Raw genomic sequence first — 16,637 nt, 5'->3', positions numbered from 1 at the left:
AACTGGTGCTTGATAGCATAATGAACAGATGAACGATCAACGTTTGGAGAACGACGCTCAGAGATCATAACTTGGCATGCAGCACCTGACAGCTGAGTACTCAGTAACAATCTCCAGTTTGAAATGAAATTATCAGTCAACTATTACAAATACTTACAGAACAATCTTTGTATATGACATTTAATCACAGCTAACAACAGCTTTTCTGTTTCAAGCAAGCCTCCGCGCGGAAGGCACTATGTTTACAATTTCGACAGAGTTGCTTCCCTTACTAAATTTTAACCAATCCACGAGTATTATTTCGTACCTCTGCTGAACTGTAATCATGGCGGATTACAGAGACAACGTGGTTTCGGGAATCCTTACATTTACAAAAGAAGGTGGAAATTCCTCGTTGGATTCGCATAACATGTTGACAGTGATAGACAATCACCAACTGTTTGGAATTCAGGTGGTAAAAAAATTTCCTCTTGTATTATTTCCAATAACTTAACTGTTTACTATGTATATTTCCAGGGACCATATATCCCTGATATTTGTAATTTAGTTGGGATTTTATAAAAGAAAAAAACCTTAATAAATGTTGTCATTGTTGATTATATGCTTATACCCACGACTACTGTGATTTTTCACCCAAATACATCGTGGAAAATGCCAGAACGCGTAAAACAAGGACCCCCAAAATTGGACCAGGTTTTCATGAGTACTACAGAGTTACGTCCCTTGGCAACTCACTTAGTGTGGACTTGCTACATATATCCCTGATATTTGTAATTTAGTTGGGATTTTATAAAAGAAAAAAACCTTAATAAATGTTGTCATTGTTGATTATATGCTTATACCCTACTGTGATTACGCTTAACAAATCCAACGACTACTGTGATTACAAGTCCACGGTGACTGATGAGATTATATGATGATACTTTGCTGAATTGATGTGACGTCTTACCCGAAATGTGAGTGAGTTTAGTTTTATGCCGCACTCAGCAATATTCTTACCCGAGAAATGTCTGTCGTTCAGATTGAGTGATTGCCATCGTAGACAATTTGGACAGAATGACATGTAATTACCAAGTCGTCAAGTGCAATATCACGGAAGGCGACACTAGAAGTGAGCTTCACATGTGGGGAACAGAAACCGAGTCTTTGGCATGATGAGTGAAGGCTTTAAGCATGTGGTTACCCCACCGCACCCTTTCAGATGTGATACCAACACGAAACACCAACAGTTTCTATACCAATTTCAACAATGCATCATAGATTACAAATAAATGTTACAATAAACATGAAAATCAAAGAGATACATAGGCAACAGCTTTGTGTTCATACCTTAGTGAGACAGTCAATTACGTTTCTGGTTTTGTCAGCCCCAAACCCATGCTTTCCTAAGCATAATGAGGCAATGTATGAGAGTTTTTATTGTTTCAGAAAGCTTCCTACCTGCAAGACACCATTGGTCATATACACAGCTGTTTAAACACAGCAGCGAACAGGTAAGGTTCACATTCACTGATTCAGTAAGGCTTCTCTTTGGTCAAACTGAAAGCACGTCTGTGGGTTCAATCCCTTGCTGCGTTTTACCAAAGACATTTTAGATGTTAATTGTTGTTTCCATGTCTGTCTCTCAGGCTTATTTGCAAGCATTGGTCAGGACTGGTGCAAGCAGGCTAATGTTTTCATTGTATGTACCTTTTTAACCTTTTCTAAATCACTTAATATCAAAACATTTTGTCAGAATCTATGCATTTCTTAGTTGGATATCAATTTCCTGCATTGTGAACATATCATATAAACCAAACCCAAACTGACCAAACCTAAGGCCTTGTACCATACTGACCTTCACACTAACTGCCTTGTCCAATGGATACCATAAAAAAGCAGATCACATAGATAAGCTGACCCCCTAACTTGAACCTTGAAATCAGTGTCAAAATTGTATGTTTCAAATATACGCCACTTCTTTCTCTCTTACCTCCCGTCTATCCATGTTCGTGAGGATCCACTTTTTTGGTCCAACCAATGGCACCAATTAAAGTATGTTTACTACGGTCTGCTTGCCTCTAGGTATGATGGTCTGGTGTTGCTTGAGAGACTGGTTTCACAATGTTCGACAGAAGTGTTCACTGCAAATGTGAACACCTGGTTCAAGCTGCTGTTGCAGGTTTTACAGGTGAGAATCACGACAAGTTCCCTCTGGTCATCTGTCCCAATAGTAAAGTATGTAGACAGATTGTTGAGGGCTAGTCAGATACAAATGATTACGTTTTTCACCTTCAGTTAGGGTAGAGTTTCTCTTTTCAATAAAAGGTTGCTCTTGGGTCTGGTGGTCATAGCTAAATTAAACCTTGACCTTTTTTTCTAAGATGTATATGGTCATCCTATCCACCACAAGTCAGCCAATTTTCCTGATTTTCAGATAGTTTAGTCTAGAATGATCGCTGAAACTATTTTCATGTATGTGCTTTAAGTGCACTATTTCCCACAATATCTTTCTTGAAAAAAACCATAAAGCTGCCATATGATTTATTCCCCCCAAAATTACGTATTTATGTTGCAATATTAAATAGTTTGAATGAATTGTTAATGCAATGTTGCATTAACTCGAATCTCACACCCTCTACCAGCCACACATAATTAGAAGCAAACCCCAAAGAGTTATGTCCCTTGGAGCAGTCTTTATGAGCATTCTGTGTACTTGTGATTGAAACCAGTTCTGCAAACACCGACAACACAGCATGAGACAGTTTTCGATGTACGCAGCATTCCATACATGGCAAGTATTCCTTGTTGGAAGCTGTTTACCTTGAAGTCACAATCATTGATTGGACTATTTTTTTTAGGCAAGTTGTAAGGGATGATGTGTCTGTTATTACATCAATAGGAATCTAAAATGAGTGCATACGTCCCAATATTGTCAAAACTGTATGACATTGTGCCTCTCATACTTTGTATACTTAATGATGTTTTTTTTAAAGTTGGTTTGAACACCTTTCAGTCACACGGTGATGTGCAAGAGAAGCAGCAGTCTTGTCAGATCCTAGCAGAGATGTTAGCAACATCGAGCAGCTTCCCCGAGATAAACCGGGAGATTTCGGCATCCATCATACCTAAATTCCTACCCTTACTCCTCGCAGCAACATCAGCTGTAAGTTTACATGCAACAATGATGGATAACATCATGAAGGCGTAGCCGGGATTAACGTTACCTTGGTAACTGTTTCTTATAGTTAAAATGCCATCATGGTTTCATTCAACATAGAAATGTGCATAAAGTCCATGTGCACTCAGAAACATACTGCATTGTATCAAATGAACAATATTCACTATCACCAATTCTAAACTAGATTTATGAAGCTCATCTAATTAAAGTAATTTGGGATTTTTACACCATTTCAGTACTTGACAGGAGACTCATATTTCTAGTGAGACCCTTCACACTATTAGTTGTGAGTGAGTTGGGTTTTACACCACTTTTAGCAATATCCCAACAATGTCATGACAAGGGATACCAGAAATTAACTGGATTATTGTACCCATGTGGGGAATTGTACCCTCAGCTTTGGTGCGACTTTAAGCACTAGACTACCTCAGCACCCCTATTAGATGTGTTCCCCTGACCTCTAGTTCTGCAGGCTAACGTAAAACCCTGTTAGTGTATTTATAATAATGTGGTCATCCAAATATTGTTGAAAGTGCTGATTTAACATGGTCATGGGTTTTGATCCTAATTAGTGCAGTGGGATGGCCTAGTGGTTAAGGCGTTCACTTGTCACGCCAAAGAGCGGGGTTCGAGTCCCTACATGTGTACGTTGTGTGAAGCCCATTTTGGTGTAGCCCATTGTAATATAGCTGGAATATTGCTAAAAGCATATATGTCTCATTTCTCTGGTGTCACTTCATGGAGCTTCGTTGTTTCTCATTTCTTTGGTCTCACTTCTCTGACATATCTTGTGTCTCATTTCTCTGGTCTTCCTTCACTGACCTATCTTGTGTCTCATTTCTCTGGTTTCACTTCACTGACGTATGTTGTGTCTTATTTCTCTGGTCTCACCTCACTGACGTAAGTTGTGCCGCAGTTCTCTGGTCTCACTACACTGACGTATGTTATGTCTCATTTCTCTGGTCTCACTTCACTGACTTAAGTTGAGTCTCATTGCTCTGGTCTCACCTCACTGACTTAAGTTGTGTCTCACTTCTCTGGTTTCACTACACTGACGTATGTTGTGTCACATTTTTCTGGTCTCACTTCACTAGTGTATGTTGTGTCTCATTTCTCTGGTCTCACTACACTGACTTACATTGTCTCATTTCTCCGTTATCACATCACTGATGTTTGTTGTGTCTCATTTCTCCTCTGACACATCACTGACGTATGTTGTGTTTCATTTCTCCAGTTTCACTTCACTGACTTGAGTTGTGTCTCATTTCATCGGTCTCACTTCCTTGGCATATGTTGTGTCTCATTTCTCCAGTCTCACTTCACTGACTTACAGTGTCTCATTTCACCGGTCTCACTTCACTGACTTACAGTGTGTCTCATTTCTCTGGCCTCACTTCACTGACTTACAGTGTGTCTCATTTCTCTGGTCTCACTTCACTAACACATGTCGCCATATAACTGTAATATCACTAAATGCGGAGTAAAAAAAACCTCACTCACTCACTCACTCACTCACTCTCACCCACCCACTCACTCACTCACTCACAATCTCACTGACTTGTGTTGTTTCAGTGGCAGGAGGCAGCAACGCGATGTCTTGCTTCATGCGTGTCTCACTTCCCCGGTCCCTGCAGGGTGTTTAGGGTAAGAGTCATTGATGTAAAAAATTTCACTTACTGCCTAAAAACTGAAAATAATGCTTTTGGACCCATCAGTTTCAGAAACTGTTTATGGTAATTCTAGAACTTCTACTGAGATTTGCTAGGATCCAAGTTAGAATTAATCTCCATCTTTGTCTTTAGAAGGAAATAAAGGGTAGTATGTTCAGGCTCAATGACATGCTTGATGCATGTCATCGTATCCCGATTGTGATTTATATTAATGATGTCAATCACTGGATTGTCTAGTCCAGACTTGAATGTTTGCAGACATCTGTCATACTCCTGGAATATTGTTCAAGAAACTGATACTGAATGGAACTCTTCTAAAAAAATCTGTGAATGACACAGTTAACCCATGAAGATCCGGTAAAAACTGACTGACTGACTGACTTCTTTGAAACATGACATCATATCCCAGTTGTGTAGATCAATGCTTGTACTGTTGATCACTGGATTGTACAGTCACAATTCAAGTATTGACAGACTTACGTATTACAATGGGAATATTATCTAAGTGTGGCAAAAAACCTTTTGGTCTTCGTTTTGTTCTTGTTTATCTATGCTTTACATTTCTGTTTGCTGTAATGCATATCAACTGTAAACAATTCAGCATCAAGTAAAATTCACAATGGCCAAGTATCGTTTTCTTGTCAACTCTCGCTTAGGTGGTGTAACTATGAAAAATTCTGTAAGTCTCACTTTCAAAGAAATCTTTCTCTTGCATCTTGCAATTTATGGAGTCATGTTGTTTTCTCGTCTAGTCAAAGATTGAATCCATGATGCTGCGTCAGCTAGATCGTCCAAGTCCGAGCGCTGCCAGCATCCGTTGTCTGTCACTCCTGGCTCGACTAGGGCCTAGTCAGGTAGCCAAGCAGATGGATGGATGGATGGAGATGTGCCGGGTCCTGCTCTCTTCTCTCAATCACTGTCTCTCCTGTCTCTATGAAAGCCTGGAAACAGGTACTGTGTGACTTCAGGGGGTTGGGTTCCTTTTTGTTATTATTGGTAGCTCGCATTGACAGTGTTGTATGAACAGCTGGAGCCGAAGTAAACATAAGTAAACATCATCATCATCATCATCATCATCATCATCATCATCATTATCGACCCGTGAAGGTCCCGGGGTAGAATAGGCCTTCAGCAACCCATGCTTGCCATAAAAGGCGACTCAGCTTGTCGTAAGAGGCGACTAACGGGATCGGGTGGTCAGGCTCGCTGACTTGGTTGACGCATGTCATCGGTTCCCAATTGCGCAGATCGATGCACATGTTGTTGATCACTGGATTGTCTGGTCCAGACTCGATTATTTACAGACCGCCGCCATATAGCTGGAATATTGCTAAGTGCGGCGTAAAACTCAACTCACTCACTCACTCACTCATCATCATCATTATTGTTTTCATTAGACTGATATCTAAAGATTGAAGAGTAGAAAATGTCACTATTCCCAAACTGAATCAAACAATAAAGAGCAACATAAGTTTTGTTGTTGGATTAATCACAATTTTGTAAACCACAAATTTACAAAATTGAATGTCATCAGCATCACAAACAAGAAACGTGATGCCAGTGACATCACCAAACAATAGACTAGATAGAAGCATGGTTTTGGAGGTTGTATTCAAGTCACAGTGGCAAGCAAATATCTGATAACATGGAGGCATTTACATACTGTTTCTGTCCATTGAGGCTGTAGTTTGTAAGTAATGTTGTTAATGAGACCTTGAGGAAATGTAGGTCTCGTGGGTCAGGAAAGTCATGAGAATTGACTTGGAAAGAGATTTTGGTGTCAGACTTTGTGTGAACGGGACCAGGGGGCAGCCTATTGGTTAAAGTGTTCTCTCGTTACACCAACAACTGGGGTCGGTTCTCCATATGGGTACAGTGTGCGATGCCCATTTATGGTGTTCGACGCCATGATTTTGCAGGAATATTCCAAAAAACGGTGTACAACCCAACTCACACACACACAGACACACACTCACTCACTCACTCACTCACTCACTCACTCACTCACTCACTCACTGTGGAATGTTTTACAGATGAAGTGCCGACATCAGAGGAGAATATCTTCTCCTCTGCTCCAGACACTGAACCTGGTAGAAGTAACATCCTGACTGTACGGTACAAGACACTTGGAATGTGTCTGCAGGCACTGCTTGGGTATGTGGATGATAATGACATACTGAACATGTTGCTACACAGTTATCACTACGGTCAACTTGCACTCACATCACATTCTCAGCTTCCTGTCGAGTACATCATGTTCTGCTTTCTGTTACAAGATTGCACACACTTATAGTAATGCTCGGGCCCATCACTGTATTGTCACAAACAGTATTTTCGATTTTCTGTACAAGACACCTCCTAATCAGCAATTATTTTTTGTAAATCAACAGCCTGACATCAGTCATATATACATACATATCAGTGTTGCCATATAAGTTATGGAATTTCATTTTCTGTTCCCATTTTTGCCTTGCAGTTAGAGTTTTAGTATTTACTGCACTATGATAGCTATCTGGCTTCATTTGACTAATGGCTCTTGCTGAAAAACTGTCAAAGTTAAAACAATATTTTTTTAAAAAAATATGTTGATTAAATGCCATGTTATTCTTTTTTATAACAGGATAAGCCTTATAAGTTCACATAGTAAATGAATAAGTAGATGTCAATCTTAACATGCAAGCATACCGTTAAACATTGTGCAATAGAGATGATCAGGTTTTCAATGTGTTCACTTATGACGATTAAGACCTACGTTTGATTCCTCATTTTTATGTATTACATTCATATCCTCAGTATGATATTGCAGGAAAATTGCTGATAGTAAAGTTAGATGTGGATCGAAAGTGCAACACTCGTCTTCCCCAATTTTGCGCCCGAATCACGTTCTCAGCTCCCTGAGGAATATGTCAAATCCTGCCATGTCTTTGCAGAAGACAAAAGTGATTCACACTGGCACCACTCTGATATAAAAGATATATTATCTGCCTGTTATTTCTTGCAGGTTAGAGTTGTGGAATTAAGCATTTTGTATATTTTTTGGAATTGAGTAATTAGTGTCAGTATGCTACAATCAGTGAAAAGACGAACATATGTACCGGTATATGTTGGATACCTACCAATGTAAAGTGTAATGTATCTTGCAGTGAGAAGCATCCTTCATCTGTGAAAATACCAGCACAGGACATATTGGGCGTGGTATGCAGGTGTCTGGCCATCAACTACAGAATGCTGGTATGTGTCATACATTTCATGGAAGCCTATTTCTCTTGTTATCAGCCTTGTTGTTGGTGGAATATTACAAAAAGAAAGCAGTGTAAGTGTTAAAATGATAAATTAACCAACTCATCCTCCCAACTTCTCATTCATCCACTTGCACAGCGACTTATTCAACCTCTTCCTCAACCTCTATCAATCATTCATTCAGTCTCTCCACTCAACCTCTCATTCAACTATTAACCCATCCAACTGCCCACTCAACCTCTCATTCAACTATTAACCCATCCAACTGCCCACTCATCCCCTCGACCCATGAAGATACTGGATGGAATAGGTCTTCAGCAACCCATGGTTGCCCCAAAAGGTGACCATGCTTGTTGTAAGAGGTGACGAAAGGGATCAGGTGGTCAGGCTCTCTGACTTGGTTGACACATGTCATCAGTTCTTAATTGCACCGATCGATGCATATGCTGTTGATCACCGGATTGCCTGGGGCAGACTCGATTTTTCACCGACCGCTGCCATATAGCTGGAATATTGCTGAGTGCTGTATAAAACTAAACTCAATCAAGCACTCACGCAATCATCCAAAGACCCACACAATCAGCTCACAATCCAACCAAGAAATCTGTTTAAAGCTTACATTTGCTGTGGATCATATCCAAGAACCACAAGGTATCGTGTGAGCAAAAACATCGCAAAATAAACCAGCTAAATTCCAGGGAATAACACAGACTGTACTTTATTAGATTTTTCAATCACTTCAGTTGGCTCGGCCCACAACAGACAGGATCCGACTGTTCTCGCACCTGCCTGAGTTGCACAAGTCCAGTCTTGATCTCCTCACTGCCCTCATTATGAGGTATGTCATTGATAAAGTAGGGTTTGGTACATCTTTAATTTTCACAAATGGGAATCTGCATTAGTTTTGGTTGTTTCTCATTGAAGTGTAATCAACTAGTCCATTGAAATGCCATGATGTGTGTATTTCTCTACAACTGCTAGAAAGTTGAGATTTTTATTTTTGTCTGAAATCTAATCTGTTGTGGCATGTGGTCCTCTGCATGGAACTTAGGTCACAAATCAGTTGAACTTAAGCTACCTGGACTCGGACAGTCCTTGGTTGGGTGACTGTGTTTGGCGGTTTGACTCTTGAGAATTTTAAGTATGCAGTCCTGCCCCACAATGAAGTAAATGTAGTGCATGTGGTCTCACCTTAGGCAAGCAAGTTTGTTCAGATTAATAAGAAGGAAAAAATGAAACTCAAGAGAAGGTATTTCTCACCATTTTCTCACTCACTCTCTGAAATCAACATTGTAGATTTAAATAGACCGTATCTTGAAAAATTTGTCTGCATGATTTCCCCAAATTCTAAGTCACATTACGAACAAACCTTCACAGTTGTGACAGCTACCTTTGTTGACACTGGCAAGCTGGGTTGTAACAACGACCTAGCTGATTGGCTTCTGTGAGAATGTGGAGCCAGCAAAGGGAGGTAATAAGCCTTTCAGGTCAAGTCGCAGAAGCATCAAGAATATTGCAGAAATCTATCAGAATGTGTACCCTGGAGATGTCCAGGATTATCCCAGTGTTACTTCTTCTACACAGCTGCCGTACACAGTTACTTCCTTTGAGTGACCTCATCAACAAGCTGTTCCTCCAGTGTCTGACCTTCACACACCTGGATCCAGTGTACGCCCAGGAACGGCCGCTCAGGTGAGAGACAGAGATTTGCAAGGGTTGGGAATACAGCTGGGGACATTCAATATGAGTGGGGGAGGGAGGGACACAATGTTGGGGGAGGACACAACCTGCTAGGAGAGGGAGGACATGCGTTGTAAGGGGTGGTCTGGCACGTAGTTAAGTCATGACCTTAACAATGAAGATTCCTACAGTTTGGCAGTACTTTGATAGGACATCAATCTTCAGTTCCTTGCACAGCTGGGGAAAATATGAATGACAAGTCTTTATGAATTGTCAATTTCTTTATTGATCATCCATAACGATGATGCCATTCGAACAGTTTACAGAAATGGCTGGTCAAATTGGTAGGACATGGTCAGGGAAAGGATCACTGTGGCACGAGTATATCTTCGATGATGATGATGATGATGATGATGATGATTGTGGTGGTGGTAGTGATGGTAGTGATGGTGATGATGGTGACTTCAATATTGTTGCAGCCAGAGTGCAATATGTGATACAGTACTACAATTTTGTTGCAGCATTCCGAGGGAGGCGACATACAGCAGCCTGATCCACTGGCTGAAGGTGGTCGGGGGGGTATGTAACCTGGTGACGGAAGAGAAGGAACTAGTCAAGGAGGTCCTGCATGATGTTACACCTGTCGCAGACACACTCAAGGTAGTATAGCCAGATTGTTGCACAGTGATTGTTTGAACATATCAACTATTAATAAGCATGTGCATGAGAGCCTCTTGCTTTCATAAATGTCAGTCAGTATTTGGGATTTTGACATTTGTGATTGGTCTTCTGTTATTAGTAGTTATGAGTTTGTGTATGCAGCAATTGAACGCAACAGGTTGAACCATTATATACTTTGTTATCAACTAGCCATGATAAATGTTTCCTGAATTTATTAAGTAATTACTGGGTAACTTTTATAATATATTCACGTTGTCCATGGTATGTTTACAGTGACCATGGTACGCCTGCATTGACCTTGGTATGTCAGTATTGACAATGGTATGTCTGGATTGACCACTGTATGTCTGCATTGACCTTATTATGTCAGTATTGACAATGGTATGTCTGCATTGACCATGGTATGCCTGTATTGACCTTGGTATGTCTGCTTTGAACTTGGTATGTCTCCATTGACCTTATGTCAATATTGACTTTGGTATGTCTGCATTGTCCGTGGTATGTCCATATTCCGTGATAGCTGAAGGGCAGTCTGAAGTGCAGCTTTGACCCGCCTCCAACCAAGAAGAAGAAGAAGCGAGGTGGCTACCAGGAGTTGAGTGAAGGCATCAGCTCACACAGGAAGATGTCCCACACTGCCAACAGCATTGTCACCAGCAGCGCCTTGCAAGGTATATTTCCCATGGGGATTCTGGGTCACAGTTCCTATATTGGTCCCAACGAAATGGATGGAATGAACGGTTGATTGGTTAATGACATCGTACCCTGATGATGCAGATCATTGATAGCAATATCATTCACAGGATCTTCTGCTCCAGAATTGATTATTTGTAGATAGCAGGAATAATGCTGACATTCTTTTATGTGACTGAAATGATTATTTTTCACAGCATATCAGCCTCTGATAGAACATATGAGCAGATCCTTGTGAACTAAGGGCAACAACTCATCTTCATCCTTTTGGAAACTCCAGGACCCTTTTCCTCAAAGCGATAGTAGAGCTAAGATGATTGCATCTCCCATACTTTAACATGGACTTACGACTGTTGTTTGAGGAGCGGAACCCTGGACTAAAATGAAGAGTCATTGAAGCGTTAGAAGCAATTGAAGGGTTTAGGGATATATCTGATTACCATGGTATTTGAATCTAGGGACTTCTCATATACTGAGAGGGTAAAGTAAAGGATTGTATGAAAACACAAGTGTGTGTTCCTTTAGTTTTGCCATCATTTCTTTACAATCTGTGCACTACAAAGTTATGAAGAATCCTTGGGAAGGAAAAAAGGAACTTTTGTGTATGTTATACTGTTATGAGGACCATATTTTCAGGAGAATGGTTTTGTTTGTTTATTCTCTGCTTTGTTTTTGCAGGCCTATTTTAAACATCTACATCACTATGTTTCAGTGCTCCATCTCTTTGTATCCAGATTTGGAGATGTTCTGAAAGATAAGATTTATCAGGTAGAACATGTTACACTTACTTTATGGAAGTAGTTTAGGAGTGGTGAGGCAGCATAAGTTAAGACTGACGTTCGATTTCCCACATGGGTACAGCGTGTGAGGCTCGTTTCTCAGTGTTTGACGAATACCATGGACTGAGTCCCTGGGTGGAGTGGATTTCTCCGATCGGCCATGTAAATGTCCTCAATAAACTTGGTACAGTAGTGCTTAACTATTTACTATACTATCAGTAGTCTCACATAACATCTATTGATGGATCAATAGTTTTTCTTTTCTACCATCGCTTAAATGCTATCAGAGACTGAACAGTTGCAATCTGTCAGTTCAATGCATTGTTACAGCACTAATATTCACACTTTCACTCACTCACTCACTTAGTTGATAGCTCAGTTGACGTCACTTTGAAAAAGACTACATGAGTTATCTCCCTTGGATTTACAGCATAAGTAGGGAATCAGTGCCAAGTTGCCGACAAAGTTTGAACGAAAACCACGGACAGTACTGAAAATAGATATCATAGGGATACATAACACGCAAATCATTTTGTGATAGAATTACTTTAATTTGCCTTCTCAGGATATCATTGACTGCGTGGTGAGCACAATAATGCTCATTCAACAGAACATCTTGGAGGCACCAGTTCCGTACGGCAGTGCCAAATGTCGTGAGGGTCTCTACAGAACACTGCTGGCATGTAGTCTACAGACACATCCTAAGGTGGCATCACCGTTACAAGTTAGTCTGATGTTGTTTCGGTCAGGTCTGCAAGATCCCAGCATCGAGGTACGTTGTAGAGTCAGCTAGGGCAGGATAAATTGATTAGAAATTAGTGTTGAGACGGGTCAAAATTTTCTACCCATATATCCCACCCCTATTACCCTACCCTATCCAAATACCTGTTATGTTAATTCCTGGCATCTAATTTGTAAGAAAGGGCATTACATTCTTCAGCTCAGAGGTTACAATTTCAAGTTTTTCCAAACCATGTATCATTTCTAAGTGACGGCATGATAGTATGGAAATCTTCAAAGACAATACAACCTTTTAAACATGAAATAATACTTAAATTGTTTAGTCTGTTTGTCATGTGGTCATAACGGGTCATGGTAATGAGGCAGGTACCCGGCTACAAGTCATTATCCACCCATCCTGGGTATCGGCTGTAACAGGCCAACCTTTTTCCCCGGCCAAACCTACCCCATGGAAACTTTGGCCTAGGACAAACTAGATTACCAGTCCCAGCCATATTGGAAATATCATCAGTGGGAAGAAATATTTTGATTAAATGTTATGATTAAATAATGCCTGTTAGAAAGTGGCAAAATGTAGCCTTTGGTTCTGATAATTTATAGTCCACATCTATATAGCTGGAATATTGCTGAGGGTGACAAAAGTTCCAGAGGGGTTGACAAACAAACATGATTGTCAATGAGTTGTGAGGGGTTGCCAGAAATCATAGCTTTGTACATTATTTGGTGACAGGTCATTTAGTGTGTGGGCAGCAAACAAACAGACCAAAGTCCAGTAAAATTCCAGATAATTCTTCAAGTTATTGAGGTTGACAGCAGTCCATATAACATCAATTTTTTTTACTCAAATGCAGAGAGCAAATTTGAGGTGGTAGGCAGACTCATATTTGGTACAGACTCATATAAAATCAAACATATCTAGACATCAAATGTATCTATTTTACATTAGATGCAGTGAACTTTTTTCACTGAATCAGTGAATGTGATCCATGATGATTTGGATTAGAATCAGTCTTCAGCAATCCATGGATGGTCAGACTCGCTGACTTGGTTGACAAAGGAGGCTCCTGGATTGTCTGGTCCTGACTCAATTATTTACAGACCGACACCATGTAATATTGCTGAGTACAGCGTTAAACAACAAGCCAACCAACCATCTTGAATGATGGGTTGTATTCTTTATGACTTGTTAAATTACTGATAATAATGATATGATAACCTTCTCTCATCCCTCATGTGGGCAGTCTGTGGCCTAGTGGTTAGAGCTTTACTTGTCATGCCAAAGACTCTGGTTCAATTTCCACGTAGACATGGGTGAAGCCTATTTCTGGTGTCCCCTGCTGTGATATTGGTCGAATATTGCTAAAGGCAACGCAAAACTCTCTCTCACTCACTCACTCACTCACTCACTCACTCACTCACTCACTCACTCACTCACTCACTCACTCACTCACTCACTCACTCACTCACTCACTCACACTCACTCACTCACTCACTCACTTCACTCACTCACTTGCCTGTTACAGGTGTCGTACATTTGTCAAGAAGCCCTGACAGTGTGTGAGTGCCTCGTCCATCCTCGTGCTCCTTGTCTGCGGGGACCACGTCTCACACAGACCACCATCACAGTACACACTGCTGTTGCTGATGCTGACCTGAATGGCAACAACATCACCACAGTTAGTCCCCAAACATCCACCATACAGAGCTCTGATACACATAATTCCTCAGAAACCATTTCAGTGACTGACAAACACAAACTGGAATCGGCATCTACAGATCACAACAGTGTTGATCAGTCTGATCGTGTGTTGTCCGAGACTGTCGCGAAAGATCCAAATATATCTTCATCAAGTGTACTTGTGACAAATAGAGCTGCTCCTGAAAGTCCAGAGAGCGTAGTTGAGGATGAAGTGACCAGCAGTGATGGAGTGGATGATGTTGTGATGGTGGACAAGACAGCTGGTCAAGAAACGTGTGAAGAAGTTGGTGACCAAAAGTCTGTGAGGACACCAGAACTGGTAGCATCTGAGGTGGAAAAAGAACAGTATTCTGTCCCTGTGTCAGGGTCAAAGATGGTGGAAGAAATGGAGAGTGGGGAAGGGAAGATTGTGCCTTCAACATCCATAGAATCCTCCCAACAGATTGAGTCAAGTGGTCAGGAGATGAGGGTAAAATGTTACATTTTATTTACTTCTATACAAATCATGTGCTATTTGTGGTGTGTAGGTTTCCATGCATTTTGAAATTACTCATGAAGATCCAGGTTAGAATTGGCAACCCTTGCTTGTCGTAAAAGACAACCAATGGGATCAGGTGCTTAGTTGACACATCATTGCATCCAAACAGCATAAATCAATGGTCATGCTATGTATACTAGGTCCTAAGAGACACATGAAGATGCAGGTTGGAACTGACCTTCAATATCCAATGCATTGTATCCCAATTACATAGATCAGTGCTCATGATGTTGATCACTGGATTGTGTTGTCCAGACTTGATTATTTACAGACTGCTGCTGAGTGGAATATTAAGTGTGGTGCTATACAACAAAGGAACCTTAATCCTTCAGTGGTCATGGTGAATGTATATTAAAGCAGATCAGTTAACAATGGCCGTTTGGATAACCAGTAGTGTTTTCATTTGCTGCTGACCAAAAACTGTTTTCAGCATTTTGTCGTTTCCATTACTTTCCAAGATGTTTTTGTTGGTCCAGTTTAAACTCACTCACCCACAACGTCCTGTTCTTCAGCCAGGCAATGCCATTGCGTCATTCATTCTAAAAAATATGCAGTGCTAGTGTGAACCCATTGCACAACATTTAACATGATATACAGGGCCCTTATTCTTGAACCATTCGTAGCCATAAGAATTCTTAACTTTGATTGTAGCTAATGTGTTAAGAATGGGCTTAAGAAGTTCGTAGGGCTACGAACGTTTCAAGAATAGCTAGCCTGGTGTTCTGTGCCATTGTTATCTTGACTGGCAAAAGTCTCAGCTGTATTTGCACACATTTTAGTGATGAAGCTGCCAATTGGCAATTCAAAAATTCTGGCTGAAGCACTTGCAAGGTCCCAAGCAGCCTAAATATTACATTAAGGTAATTTAGTGGGAGGTCATGTTCATAGAAGGTGATGATTTGTCTTTGTACTTGTGACATTTCTCATGGTATTAATGACAGCTTTGCGTGTCAAGTACTTGTGACATTTCTCATGATATTAATGACAGCGTTGCGTGTGAAGTCAGTGCTTCTTTTCCTGAACCAAACAGATATTTCCAGGCAACACTTTCACTGATCATTTGTTCCAGTATTTTTGTTGAACCATATACACAACCATTTCTTTAGACTTTTTCTCAAACATATTTGATATCCCAGTATCAACAAGTTGCTCAATTTTCTGTAGGTACAGATTGTTTTTTGTCTGTATATTTCATTTGCTCTTTGACCGTCTTGTCAAAATCATGTCTAGTCATGATGCCTTGGTGATATGATAGTTTACTTCTCCTTACAGAGTGGTGAGGTCGATGCCATGCTGCTGAGTTTTGTGGATGCTGAACCAGATTCGGACTAACTGATGTCAGTTGATTGGAAATAAAGATGTGAAACTTTGAAGCATGCTTGATTCATCAATTAGACTAGACTGTTGATACAGAGACTGGGGAATAAAACCCAACCTTTCTGCTCTCAAGGCAAATGCTTTGTCCACTGGACCATAGAAGCAGTATGTTCTGATGAAACCAGTAAGTCCTTCCAGCCCATTGACGTGAAGAGCGGTCCAGTGACAGTACAGGAGAAACTGAAATCTGGCACTCCAAGAGGACATAATTGTGCAGAGTGACGTGTACCCATGAAGTTACGTGTCAGTCGATGTGCGAGATAGTTTCCAAATTTAGCCAGTCCGGCTTTCTATAACTAGAAGTCACTAGCCCACAAAATAACTCACAACCCGTAATTTCAATGTAGACACAGGTTTCATCATTAAGTTGCTATTATGA

At 40.6% G+C, this 16,637-nt stretch overlaps 2 protein-coding genes across 2 annotated transcripts in view; one reads left to right on the top strand and one right to left on the bottom strand.

Moving 5' to 3' along the window:
• LOC137281368 (telomerase Cajal body protein 1-like) overlaps positions 1-291 on the bottom strand; it is a 21,623-nt gene extending 21,332 nt beyond the window's left edge. The window contains exon 1 of the mRNA XM_067812553.1: positions 158-291. The gene's annotated coding sequence lies outside the window, so the exon portion shown is untranslated. The remainder of the gene's footprint in view (positions 1-157) is intronic.
• On the top strand, positions 266-16,637 carry LOC137281367 (proline-, glutamic acid- and leucine-rich protein 1-like). Its single transcript, XM_067812552.1, has 16 exons — positions 266-451; positions 1,429-1,493; positions 2,065-2,170; positions 2,996-3,145; positions 4,733-4,804; positions 5,583-5,781; positions 6,864-6,984; positions 7,974-8,061; positions 8,814-8,908; positions 9,655-9,762; positions 10,272-10,410; positions 10,952-11,102; positions 11,837-11,892; positions 12,469-12,675; positions 14,168-14,812; positions 16,154-16,637. The coding sequence occupies exons 1-16, from the start codon at positions 326-328 to the stop codon at positions 16,211-16,213; spliced, it is 2,388 nt and encodes a 795-aa protein (XP_067668653.1). The 5' UTR covers positions 266-325; the 3' UTR covers positions 16,214-16,637.

This window comes from Haliotis asinina, chromosome 4 (assembly GCF_037392515.1).
Source record: "Haliotis asinina isolate JCU_RB_2024 chromosome 4, JCU_Hal_asi_v2, whole genome shotgun sequence".
Taxonomy (NCBI): domain Eukaryota; kingdom Metazoa; phylum Mollusca; class Gastropoda; order Lepetellida; family Haliotidae; genus Haliotis; species Haliotis asinina.
This window is presented reverse-complemented; position numbering and strand designations above follow the sequence as displayed.